Source organism: Colias eurytheme, chromosome 28 (assembly GCF_061535395.1).
Source record: "Colias eurytheme isolate Ceu_HAF_F1 chromosome 28, ilColEury1 Martin Lab GWU primary, whole genome shotgun sequence".
NCBI lineage: Eukaryota > Metazoa > Arthropoda > Insecta > Lepidoptera > Pieridae > Colias > Colias eurytheme.
In genome coordinates, this window is record NC_143007.1 from 3,384,312 (window position 1) to 3,397,698 (window position 13,387).

Here is a 13,387-nt window from a genome sequence, read left to right on the forward strand (position 1 = left end):
AGCACTTTACTTCTCTTCCCGTCTGATTCGAAATGATTTGAAAAAGGCCGAGAATGTTTTGAAGGCTTCCAAATTTCCCTGTGCTATTATAGCTTTAACCCAAACATCTTTTAATTTTTCTCAAGCCAGAAACCTGCAAATAACAATAAAATCCATACTTAAATACCTTTTTTTTTTCTCCTAACCTAAAGCATTCATTATCAATGAAGTACTTCGTTCCTACTCAAGTATCGATAATTGCACAACACTATTATAGGAAGTTATATTTTGCATTTTTTCTAAAAACTAAGCTGATTATGATTTTATTTCAATGATTACGGTTAGATAAAACATAGATGGTTAAGAAAATAACGTAAATTAACTTATTTATAAGTAATACAATTAACAAAAAAATTGATCAAAACACTAACCTGTGAAATGACAAATTCCAATCTTCATCCGATTTCCCAGTACTTTACAGCCGTGAACAACACAAGCCATGTAATCTTTAGTAAATTATCTTTTCAGAAAATAACATAAGAAACTAGAAAACACGTTTTTCACTTCAAAAACAATAATTAAAATCACCATGCGTTGGTCACCAGACTGGTGACCAAAACAAAACGAAATGGCTACATGTTATTTCAAACTGTCGAGCTGACATATATCGGTCCTCTTTTTTCGCATGACATTATGCCATAAGTTAAAAAGGCCAAACTAGTGTTATTATGTTCAATTAATTGTTACTTCTCCAGGCTAGTTAATTGCTCCGAGCCTTGGACATTCATAAAAAAAAATTAGTTGAGAATTTAAATTCAGAACGTTTGAATTGGTTTGAATCCAGGCATAGATAATTCCATAAAGCCAGTTACATCTTCAAAAACACCATAGTTGTATCAAAAGAGGTTATATTTTATAAATAAAAAAATAACCTTTCCCCTTCATCAGTGTTACTAGCGCCAGCTATTGGAACCTTACATACTTTCCACGAATATTAAACCAATCGAGTTTTTATTAAAAACACCATATTAAAAGAAAATTATACAATGCAAAAATCCTTCTTGTTATATGAAATGAGAAATTTTCGCCCCGATACGGCGAAAGACACGGGTTCGAATTTTTTAAAATTTCTCATTTACAAAGCATTTGATTGCTAAAAACTAATTATCAAATGTTTTATACAACCATTGTTTAACCTAAAAGACAACATTTAAATGCCTTTCCTTCACATATCTTGCTTCTTTTCATCCATTAGTGTTAAAAATGGTCACAATTCCATACAACCGAGCCAATCCAAAATATAATTATCCCTACAAGTCTGATATTTAAACAACTCTTTAGGTATAAAATAAGTTATTTATTCCATATTATCCGTGGGCGAGCGTACATCGTCAATCTTAAGTATCATCTTGACGAGTTGTGTCGCTAATGCGATCTGCTGCTTCTTAGAGTGTAAAGATTCGATCACGTTCAGTGCTTTCATGTCATTTGAATCTGTGGAGAGATAATATTATATAAATAACTAGCTGTTGCCCGCAGCTTCGCTTGCGTGGAAAAGATAAATTTTCATGGTATAAGTTTTCATCCCCTATTTTACCCCTTTAGGGGATGAATTTTCTAAAATCCTACGTTATGACATCTACCTGCATGCCAAATTTCAGCCCGATACGTCCAGTGGTTTGGGCTGTGCGTTGATAGATCACTATATCAGTCACCTTTGAGTTTTATATATATAGATAAAAAAATGTGTGCGTGTACTAGTGTACACACGTAAGTAGTGATACTTCTTTATGACCTTATTTTTCAAAAAATAATTTACTATATGAACTTTACATAAATACGTCGAATCACGCGTGGTAGGGATAAGAAAAAGATGGCGCGTAACGGAAAAATGTCACGCGTAACGAAAAAATGTTACACTAAATTTTGTTCCAACCCCGATAAAGAAGTTTCACTTCAAATATACCATTAGCTACAGTACGATTCAAACTTAATGGCGGCTCGGAACATCGTACGATCTGATGCGCATAAAAACAAATTTTAATTAGAATTTTTATCACAAACAAATTCTTTTAATATTCTGAATTTTTTAAATATTTTATACGATCTAGCCAAATGTGGATGACAATATCCTAAAACTTTGACGATTTAACGATCTGGTCAAACTATGTTGCCCACATCAATGCGATCATTTCACGAAATGAGCAAATCCATACTAATCCATACTAATATTATAAATGCGAAAGTAACTACGTCTGTCTGTCTGTAACTCAATCACGCGTAAACTACTGAACCAATTTTCATGAAATTTGGTATGGAGATACTTTGATACCCGAGAAAGGACATAGGCTACTTTTTATCCCGGGAAAATGACGCAATCCCGGAAATCCCACGGGAACGGGAACTATGCGGGTTTTTCTTTGCCTGCGCGGGCGAAGCCGCGGGCGGAAACCTAGAGTAGTCTACTATATAGCCACGACATATACATATACATATACAAGACGATATTATTAAAAAAAACCTATACAATCTATAAAAAATAATAATATTTACCCAATCCCATACAGTCGACACCAAGATTACTGTTGTTCTCAGCCGCTTGACGAGCTTTGACGTGCGACAGTGTGTCGATGGGTGATAGACCGCTGAAATAAAATACAATTTTATTTATCGTTATGTATTCTTAGGGCCGATTTTTCAATGCTTGGATAAAACTTATTCGTTGAATATTGTATAAAACTACCATTTTAAAAACGTATTCTAATTGCCCGTATTTGACAGTTTACGAAACATTTTAATATTATTGTGTAATACTTTAATGGACGGGTAAGTTTTATCCAAGCATTGAAAAATCGGCCCTATAAACATTAAAGGCAAGAGTTAATAATAGATCTACACTAAACAAAAGATTCATGTTTTATAAAATTTTAAGACGGGATAAAACTACAACTTTCACTTTCTATTGCTTCAAATAAAAAATATGTATAAGCATTTTAATTTAAAGTCTAATAAATTGATTATTGCTCTTTATTATAAAGATTATTTATTGCTCTTTATAAGACAGTGATGATTTGTATGTTTGTTTATCTTATGCTCAAACCACAATAATGTTTCAACACACAACCATATAAACATAGATGTTTGCTCTGTGTCTGGGTGTTAATCATTTATATAAGTATTTATTTAAAAATTATAAATATGTATGTTTATCAGCCATCTGGTTACCATAAAACAAGCGAAAGCTTAGTATGGGATCAGATTGTGCCGTGTGTGGAAATTGTTCTGAAATATTTATTTATTTATGGGCTGATTTTTCAATCCCTGGTTAAAACTTATCCGCCCAATAAAGTATTATACGATAATATTAAAATGTCACGTAAACTGTAAATATATTTTACACAAAAAAACTCACCTATTCTCAGCGAGAGCCATCGGGATAGCCTCTAGGGCATCAGCAAATGCCCTATAAGCGTACTGGTCGAGGGACGACAGCTTGTCAGCAGCTCGGCCCACTGCCAGCGAGCAGGAAACCTCCGCAGCACCCCCACCGTACACTACGCGGGAGTCCTGCAATATTTATTTTATTTAAACTTTATTGAAGTGAAAACATCTTTAGCGGCGTTGAGCACCTTTTCTGTAATGGGTATAAAAACTTAAACTCGCGTCAGGACACGTGACCTGATCGAAAAAGCGTAAGACGGATACCATTCCAAAATATCAAACATGCTCAACGTTTATAATCAAGTTTTCACTTCTGCCGGCACTCCCCCAGTGCAACCCGTCTTTTTTTTTACAAAATAGCTTTCAGTCCGCGGCTTCGCCCGTGTTGTCTAAATACTAATAAATTACATACTAAAACCTTCGTCGAGAATCATTCGATCTATTAAAAAAATCATTCTGTTCCCACCTCGCACGATAAATAAATAAATAATCTCACCTGCACCAAACTGCGCACGATACACAGCGCGTCGTGCACGCTCCGCTTGGCCTCCTCCACAATCATTCTGTTCCCACCTCGCACGAGTACGGTAACTGCACGTGAGTTAGAACACTCTTCTATGACGAGCATCTCGTCTTTGGACGTGCCGAAGGCTAAAATAAAAAATAAAAAAAATTATAATCTCTGTATATAAAAATTAATCTCTATTTCCGTTTGTCATAGCATCATGAAGCAAGAATTATTTTAATGTGTTCATTATTGTCAACAGCTACGATCTTATGAAAGAAAATTTCAAGAAATATGCTGGTAAAAATTGAGAACATGTGATAACTTAAAGCCGAAAAATAAACTTCACAATAACTTCTTCTTCTTCTCTTAATTAATGGCTCCACCCAATAAAAAGGGACCTCGCCAATGTCCAGTATATATGGGAGAGACAGGACTCAAATTTCAGCCAGTTAGACTTGTTCGGTTATGACATTTAACATTTGGAACTGAGTGGGAAAATGCAGAAATTTTGATCAACTTGGAGCGGCTAGAACAAACACATAAGACAATACAGGTTATATATATTACAGACTACAGGATACACTAATATAGTTTATAAATATAATAAGGGGTTAATACTTTAGTTTGTTAAAGGAAATAAATTTAGATAGAATTTCAACAAATTTGGAAGGCACTAATGTCAACAAACATTTAAAATTTGTGGGACGAGGGATTTCAGGAGGGAGGACATCCAGTAATGAAGAACGAAGCTTGGTACATTCAAAGAATAAGTGGTCAGTAGTACCTTCATCCAAACCACACTCACAAATAGAGTGATCACGTACTCTAATTTTCGCCAGGTGGACAGGAGTACAAGCATGGCCGAAGCGGAGTCGACAGATAGTGGATGTTACTAGTTTGTCAAATTTGCGAAAACGGAAAAACCACGGTTTGTGTGGAATAGTAGGCTGAATATCCCAATAGAATTTACCTTTTGTACGGCTGGACTCTTGCCAAAGATTCAACCACTTCCCATCCAAACGCAATTTTGATAGTGGAACAAGGTCTTGACTATAATTACTGAAGTGAGTTTCACAATAACAAACGGGTTTTGCAATTTATTCGAAGACAGAAAGTCTGTCGGGTCAGCTAGTGACATAAATTTCTTCTATACATTTCTGCTCTCAATTGCCATTTACACAATAACAGTAAATCAAATAAGCAATAAATAATAGTTTAAAAAAACTAAAAAACACGCTTTATCAAATTAGTGTATTGTCATCGGTCCTCAATAAATCTACAAAGTTTGAACGAAATCTGGCCGTTTAAAGTAGGTCAAAATCACGCCAAAAGAAGTCGGTTACATACACACATAAAGATGAAGCTAATAAAAAGCGTGTAAAAACTCACTCAGTTCCCGCACCAGCCCACAGCTACCAAGCTTATCAGCGGACAGTTCTTCGAACCTTGGCACAATCCTGCCTCCAGTTGCAATTGCAATGAGTTCCATTTCTGGCCCACCGACCCATCTCACTGCGGGTAGCTGTTCAGCTAATAGCAAATGGTTCGCTTCGTCGTCGAAGCCCCATTGGCAAATAGCCAGGGTTGCGCCTGTTTCCTGTGAGATATTTTTATTATTCATGGTAATTTTGCTGCATTTACTTATTACAAACAACATATTACATGTAGGATAATGTTAATTTAGTTAACATATTTTTCAAAATGAACTTTCGCATGAATCAAACACTTGTGGCAATATTTTTTATTATCATAGAAAATTTATTTTATAGCAATTGGTCCTTTGAGTCGGATTTATAAATGCACAACACGTTTTTTAATTGTTTAATTAAGGTTGCACACACCTCAGACACAGCCAAGGAAAATATCATTATGTATCAATAATATAACACAATTTGAATCATCATTGATGTGTACAACGACGGTTCGTAAATATGAAGATATTTACGAACATATTTCTATCGTAATTATAGCATTATATTTCTATTATATTAATATTCATATGCTATAAATTTAGTTACAACATTAATAACGCAGAATATATATTTATATGTATACAGAAATAAGAATTCGAGATTAATTACTTGTTGTACTTGTACATGCAAGAATTTAAACTAATATTGTGAAAGTCAAGTCGAAAGCTTTCGCTGGTGAAGCTTACGAAATTAATTTGAATTTATTATTTCATCTCACAATAATACTTCTACTTTAAAATATTACATTTTAATTCACCTTATATTTTACTTCCATTAGCTTCTATGAAAATATAACATACATAGTCTTATGTTTAACTATATCTATAATAATACATATATTATAAAGCTGAATAGTTTGTTTGTTTGAACCCGCTAATCTCGGGAACTACTGGTCTGATTTAAAAATTCTTTCGTTGTTAGATAGCTCATTTATCGAGGAAGGTTAAAGGCTATATATCATCACGCTACGACCATCAGGAGCGGAGCCACGGGGGTGAAACCGCGGGGAGCAGCTAGTCTATAATACATATATTTAAAATAATATATATTCACCTTAACACGTCGCACCATCTCAATGAACTTCTCGTGTTCGTACTGCCGCAGCTCCCTGTACTCTTCCACGGAGCCAACTTGCAGCTTATGCTTGGTCTTGGGCTTCGGTGGCTCGAACGGGCACGTGAGGATCGCTAGTTTTGCGTTCTGCAAATGATCGAATAGGTTTTATTGACGTGATAACATTTTTAAAATCGTTTTAGTCGGGTGACATGTTCAGAAACTTGTGTCACACCAAAACCTCACGAGCGCGATCGCAGGTATAACGAGAGAGAGACGGACCGATCTCCCGTCTCATCTCGAGCGCTGCTCAAGACGTTATCACGTAAACACCTTGATCGTAAACCTACTTTACAAACAACCAATTTTATTTCAGTTTTTTCTTATTCAATAGAAATTAATGTAAGGTTGTGTCGAAATTACTAGATTTTGTTTTGTCAATGTAAATTACAATGAAACAAACACCTCAGACACAGCCAAGGAAGATATCATTATGTATCAACAAATTGTAATAAATTTTAATCATCATTGGTGTTTTATTTCGCCTATTTGTCGTATAAGATTGAAAGAATGAAAACGAAAACACTTTTTCATTACTGCTTCTGCACACAATACAGCTAAGAAACTTTGTAACGAAAATTATTTTCCACCATATAAATAGCAAAAAAAAAACCGCAACTAAAAAGGACTGCAATTAAGACCAAATTGCAAAAAATATAATTTTAGGACAAAATAATAGTAATTTTTTCAATCCCCTTTTTACGAAAGTTACACATTTAAGTACATATCCTTCACATATTCATTTTATGTTCATTAAAAATCTAATTAATAGATCTAAAATATACAATTAAGCACCTTCAAAACTTTAGGCATCTGCGGGTGGCTCATTGTCTTATCAATAACCACTCCTCGCACGAGCATTGAGTCTTCCATACGACCGCCAACTTTGCCTTCCACCTTGATCAGCTCAAAGTTAACGTCACGCTTCTCCAAGTCAGCTACGGAAAGGACCGCCTGAAAGGTACAAATTACGTAAGAAAAATGGCAAAATTGACTTCAAAGTATATAAAAAATCTATGTGTAAAAATTTATCCCTATTAATACCTATAGTTGAGCCAATTTAATAGGCAACATTTGACGTCTATCAATTTTATCTTCATAGGGTGGTAACCTGCTTAAAAACATCGATTAAAGCGAATTAATCGATACGGACTTGAAACATTTGTCAATCGAACTTGAAACACATGTCAATAATTTATGATGATTTTTATTCCCAAGTAATCAATGCATTCGATTCTAGATGTCAGATTTCGATTTTTAGAGTAACGTCTCTGGTATTTAAAAAGAAAAAAGGTTTATTGACACAAAATTGTAGCGACGTCAGTTCTTTAAATAAGAAAATGTTTATTATGTTTAGAATGGTTTATCAGTAAAATCAAATACTAAAATTAGTTGCATCGGTCATTATTATTATAAATATGTAATCGTAATTGAAAAAAGATAAAGCAAATGTGCAGTTACAACAAAACGAAATATCATGTTATTCTATGTCGTCGTTACTAGGTTACGTTGTTGAATTTTGTTGAACTGTCAAATGTTGCCTATTAAAATGGCTCTACTATAAAAAACGAACAACTGAACCGATTTCAACAATTCTTTTTTTAATGACTTCTTTATTGTCAGGAAAAAGATCTTATTAAAGAAAAACTAATATATTGTGCTAAAAATAAAACTTAACCGAAAATATGGGAATTTAAATGATATTTACTATTTTATTATGTTGTTTCTGTAAATTAATCATAACAACTAACATAATACAAATTAATATAAGGGCGCGTTCCCACCGTGTCGTGACGACAGATAATCGTGTAGTTTTAAGTGTCGTGGCTTATATGTTTAAATGGAGGTGTTCACATTTAGAACGACACAATTTATTGTCGTCTACGACAGTTTTTGCAGTGACGACACTTTGTCGTGACAGTGGGAACGGCAAACACGACAGTCGTAAAACGATAAAAAATCGTGGACGGCAACTCTATGGCGTCCATTGAACTCAGGAGAGTAAACGCACTAGTAATCACCAAGCGAACGCAGAGGCGACTAGATTTGTAGCTTGCTTATGATGTGTAAACGACAAAGCGACTGCCAGGAAACGATAAAATGTCGTCGCGATCCAATGGGAACAGCTAGATACGACAGTCGCTAAACGATAAAAAATGTTGACGACAAACAATCGTTATAATGGGAACAGGTAGAGATGACAGTCGTCGAACGATAAATTAGTCGTTACGACATAGTGGGAACGCGCCCTAAGGGTATTTTTACTTAACTATTACTTTTACGAATTTTTATACGAATTTGTAATACAGTAGCACCTCTATAAGTCGAATATCAAGGGAGACGCCAAAAAATTCGAGTTATAGAGTTTTCAACTTATGGAGGATTTCGACTTAGGCGGATTTTGATTCGACATAAAGAGTTTGAGGTTTATTCTTATCAATTTTGAGTTACAGAGGTAAAATAAATTAAAATTCAACTTGCAGAGGTCACAAACATGTTTTTATTTATAATAAATCAACATTATTTCAAATCATTTTAAAATAAAAAATATGGCATTAAAAAAGTCAGTATTTTTTTTGCTTTAGATAATTTGGTTGTTCTCTAGCATTTTATAATCTATAAAGAGCAGAAAATTCTTCTTTTTCAAAGATACTGGTTTGCTTTATAAAATTTCGTAAGGTATTCAATACGGTTCTTGCCTCTTTGATGGAAACCCATGGAGCGCATGTACTATTCACGTCTTCTATGTCATCTTAATCATTAGTATCGGTTTTCTGAGCTACTGAATCGATAATTTCGTCATCAGATACTTAACGCAAACACGTGTTTCGTGAGTCATAAATTAATTATCGTATACTCCTAAAATGTTTTCTAAGAAACAATAGTGTACTGGTTGTAAAATAAAACGTTGCTATGTTCGAGATACAGAGGTCAAATTTGATTTTTCGAGTTGTAGAGTGAAAATATGTACCAAAATGGCTTGGAGGGACTCGGTGATTATTTCGACTAACAGAGGGACAAAATTTCAAGTAATAGAGGTTTTCGGGTTTGAAGGGAAGGGAACAAGACATTTTTTTGAGATTTGGAGGTTTTTGACATATCGAGGTTCGACTTAACGAGGTGCTACTGTATTATGATTACAGATGCTTCTAATAATTATTGATTGTTACGTTTATACGCTTTTCTTATCATTTTTTTAAAGCTCTACATTTCTGCAATAATTACAGTACAATAGAATAGACAAAACTTATTTTTGTTTAAAAATTTACCACTAAAAACTTACATCAACAGCAATCTCCGCCATCAGCCTGTGGCACTTCACAACCACCTTACTCCCAAGCGTCGTCATGGCAACCTTAATCAAATGTTCCCTCGTATTCTTGTTCACGGGGAACGCTTCGCTGATGCCGTCCAAGTGTTCTAGTGCTGCTGCGGCGGCCATTTCGAAACCGTCGGCTATGCGAATTGGGTGGATACCCTTGTCGAGGAGATTGGAGGCCTGCTCCAGGAGGGCGCCTGGAAATTTCAATGTTTGTTAGTTCTATTGAAATTTGATTATTAGACTTTTGTCTAATAATAATCAAAATTCTGATTATAATTATGATTATGAAGCAGAATTGAAAGATGCGTATTTTGCCGTACTTAGACGAAGCCTTTTAATTAGTTGTTTTAGGTAGAGAGCTAGCTTTATTTATTTGTTTACTAGTAACATGAAAAGAAACCAAATGAAACAGAAAATGGCATATTATTGTAAGGCAGTTCTATTGTTAACAACCGTTGGATGTAAGAGTAGAAAGAATATAATAGACATGCTTTTAAGTATAAATACATGGATCTGGTGAAATTACAGCTAAAGAATTTACTTGTAAGTACATATAATTTTTTCTAGTTTCAATTATTTGTAAACACTAAAAAAATCGTTGAATAATCACCAGCAAGCACCACAACACCAGTGGTACCATCACCAATCTCATCATCTTGACTCTGGGCCAATTGCACCATCAGCTTCCCAATCTGGTGATCAACGTCCATCAGCTTCAGGATGGTTGCACCATCATTGGTGACTGTCACGTCGCCATCGGATGATACCATCATTTTGTCTAAGCCTCGTGGACCGAGGGAGGTGCGGAGGATGGTTGCGATCTGCCGGGCGGCTTGGATGTGCGACTGGAATGTGTTTTAATAAATAAATAAATATTATAGGACATTATTACACAAATCGACCTAGTCCCACAGTAAGCTCAATTAAGGCTTGTGTTGTGGGTACTAGGTGACGATAAATATAATATTTTAATAAATACATATATAGATAATAACACTCAGACCCAAGAACAAATAATTAAGTTCATCACACAAATATTTGCCCTGACCGGGGATCGAACCCGGGACTGTCGGCTCAGTAGGCAGTTACTTTACCACTGCGCCAACTGCATCGTCCAAAACGTCGACGTCGTCGTCGTCGTCATCCGTGTTTTAATAATTTAAGATTACTACAGGAATGAAATTTAAATGTTATGTAGCAGTGAAATTAAAATAATAAAACTTACTACATTGTTAGAACAAACAATGGAACATACTACAGCATTAAATGGCTCTTAAATAATATTTTTATATTTCACATTGTTCTTAGGTTTAGAAATATGTTTTTTTGTTGTATCAATTATTCATAATAGTGAGAAATATTTAATTAAAACTATACCTAAGATACCTCAGAATAAATATGGATAATATCAATGAAATTCATCACATTATGTAGGAATTATTTTAAACATCATTGGTATCTTTGTATTTGTGCTACTTGTATTTAAGTTATGTTTTCTGAGCTTAGTTTCATGATTGCTTAGTTAGACCATTGTTTTAACATGAGCCAAATAATAAATAACCTAAGTAATAAGAAAATATAATTATGATACAAATAAGTTGAACGTGTTATGATTCTTCTATTTTTCGTCATTATTATATCAAGAAAATACAGGAAACTTCCTTTTCTTCACCATAAATTTGACATATCTTCACCATCATGTGACTCATATCATAAACACCTGAATCTTTTTTAACATTTTTTGTTAGTTTTATGTGGGATAGTAGCTATTTTTTGGGTTTATCCGGAAGAGTTATAAAGTAAATAATAAATTAAGGAAAAATTAGAGCGATAGAAATAAGAAATTCTGTATAAAAAGACGAAATATTCGATTTTATTTAAGGTTACTATAATTTAAGTGATTTCATGAGACAAAATATGTGTAATTATGTATGCATATGTAAAATTTTTGGTATATACTTTAGTTTTAATACTAATTATACGAGTTTATATCAATTTATTGAAAATATCGCTACCTTCAGTGCATCGATACCGGTTATCCTTTTCTGCCTATCTTGATCCCTTAAAATAATAAATGGACGACCGAACTCGTCAAACGCCACAGTTCCTGGGAACATGGACATTTTGGTGGAGTTTTAATAACACAAACTTGAGATTAAATCGGATTCAGTTTCAGGATTCACTTTATTTCACAAACATCAGAGAAACGAGAAAACAAACGAACCACAGACAAAACTTCATTAATGACAGATGTCATATGAATTATGAAATGACAATGACATCATATAAAATTCTCCTTGATATCGACAGAGTAAATAATATTGGTCATGGAAACGATACTTATTTAAATTACTAGCTGTGCCGCGGGATTTAACCCGGCCGCGGGCAAAATTAAACTCAATGCTTATTCATACAGGCCAATGGCCAATGGCCATAGCTTAATGTTTTCTGGTACATAAGCTACGTCCACAGTATTACCATATTTCCTACAGTATGGCGACGAATGTACTTGTGCAGAGAAACGGAGGGGAACTGGCGGGGGGTCGGGCGACGCGGGCCGCTTAATGCAATCACGCTGAGTTTGCATTAACTATCGCGAAAGGACGACACAGTCGTATTTTTTGTGTAATAATTTTATTATACATAGGTACTTACATATTCTATTATGGCGCGCAAAAACTGTTCCGTTTACGGATGTAAATCTACATTGAAATCCCAGAAGGAAACAATATTTCAGAAAGATTGTATTAATTGTATCTGTTGAATTAAAATCAAAGCTATGTATATGTTGTCCTCATTATTTTCTAATCAGATTGTACATCCCAATGCGAATGCATTACTTAGTTAAATGTTATAATATACAATTAAGAACATCCAAAAATAGTGTCCACGTAAATATTTAGCAGTGCAATATCTGTAATTATATATTTATGAACAAATAATTACATCAGATTTAATAATCGCAATTATTTTGAATGTACATATGAATAAATGATTTCATCATAATATTAATAATCACAATTGTTTTATTTCCCATTTGTTGCAACCCTAGCGTATTTTCGTGTGGCAGCGTTAAGTACCTACGCTGGCGGCGGCATCGCGCGACATCAAAGGCCTTAGAGCGTTTTCACATTATCCGATCCGATATCGGATATCGGAAGCCGATAGCCGATATCCGATATCGGAGGGAAGTAAAATGTATGAAATATGTGCCTGTCTTTCACATTGTCCGGTCCGATATCGGATATCGGAGCCGACACCGATATTCCCAGTGGCTATCGGACGATAATGTTCAGTGTTGCCAACTCAATTTTCGAAAAGGCAGTATACCAACAGCAAAAAAGCACTAGTTTGTGTATTTTCAGTCTTATAGGGCGCTCAATCTTTAAAAAAATTCTTTGCTTTTAACCTAAAACCCTTTCTATTAAAAGAAACCTTTTTTTTATTAAGAAAACACACATTTAAGTATTTATAGGCATTTAAAATACGATTTATACGGCAGGTATTTTTATTTGCCGTATTAAAATATACGACAATTGGCTTAACTGAAGT

At 34.3% G+C, this 13,387-nt stretch overlaps 1 protein-coding gene across 1 annotated transcript; it reads right to left on the reverse strand.

Annotated features, from left to right (window-relative positions):
- Positions 1-1,315: 1,315 nt before the first annotated feature.
- CCT5 (chaperonin containing TCP1 subunit 5) lies at positions 1,316-12,077 on the reverse strand. The gene is made up of 10 exons (XM_090117471.1): positions 11,851-12,077; positions 10,446-10,680; positions 9,797-10,029; positions 7,309-7,467; positions 6,454-6,600; positions 5,318-5,525; positions 3,917-4,071; positions 3,392-3,546; positions 2,533-2,624; positions 1,316-1,473 (listed from the first exon to the last, which is right to left on the reverse strand). Exons 1-10 carry the CDS (start codon positions 11,956-11,958, stop codon positions 1,337-1,339), a joined length of 1,629 nt encoding a protein of 542 aa, XP_089973597.1. The 5' UTR covers positions 11,959-12,077; the 3' UTR covers positions 1,316-1,336.
- Between the last annotated feature and the right edge of the window lie 1,310 nt (positions 12,078-13,387).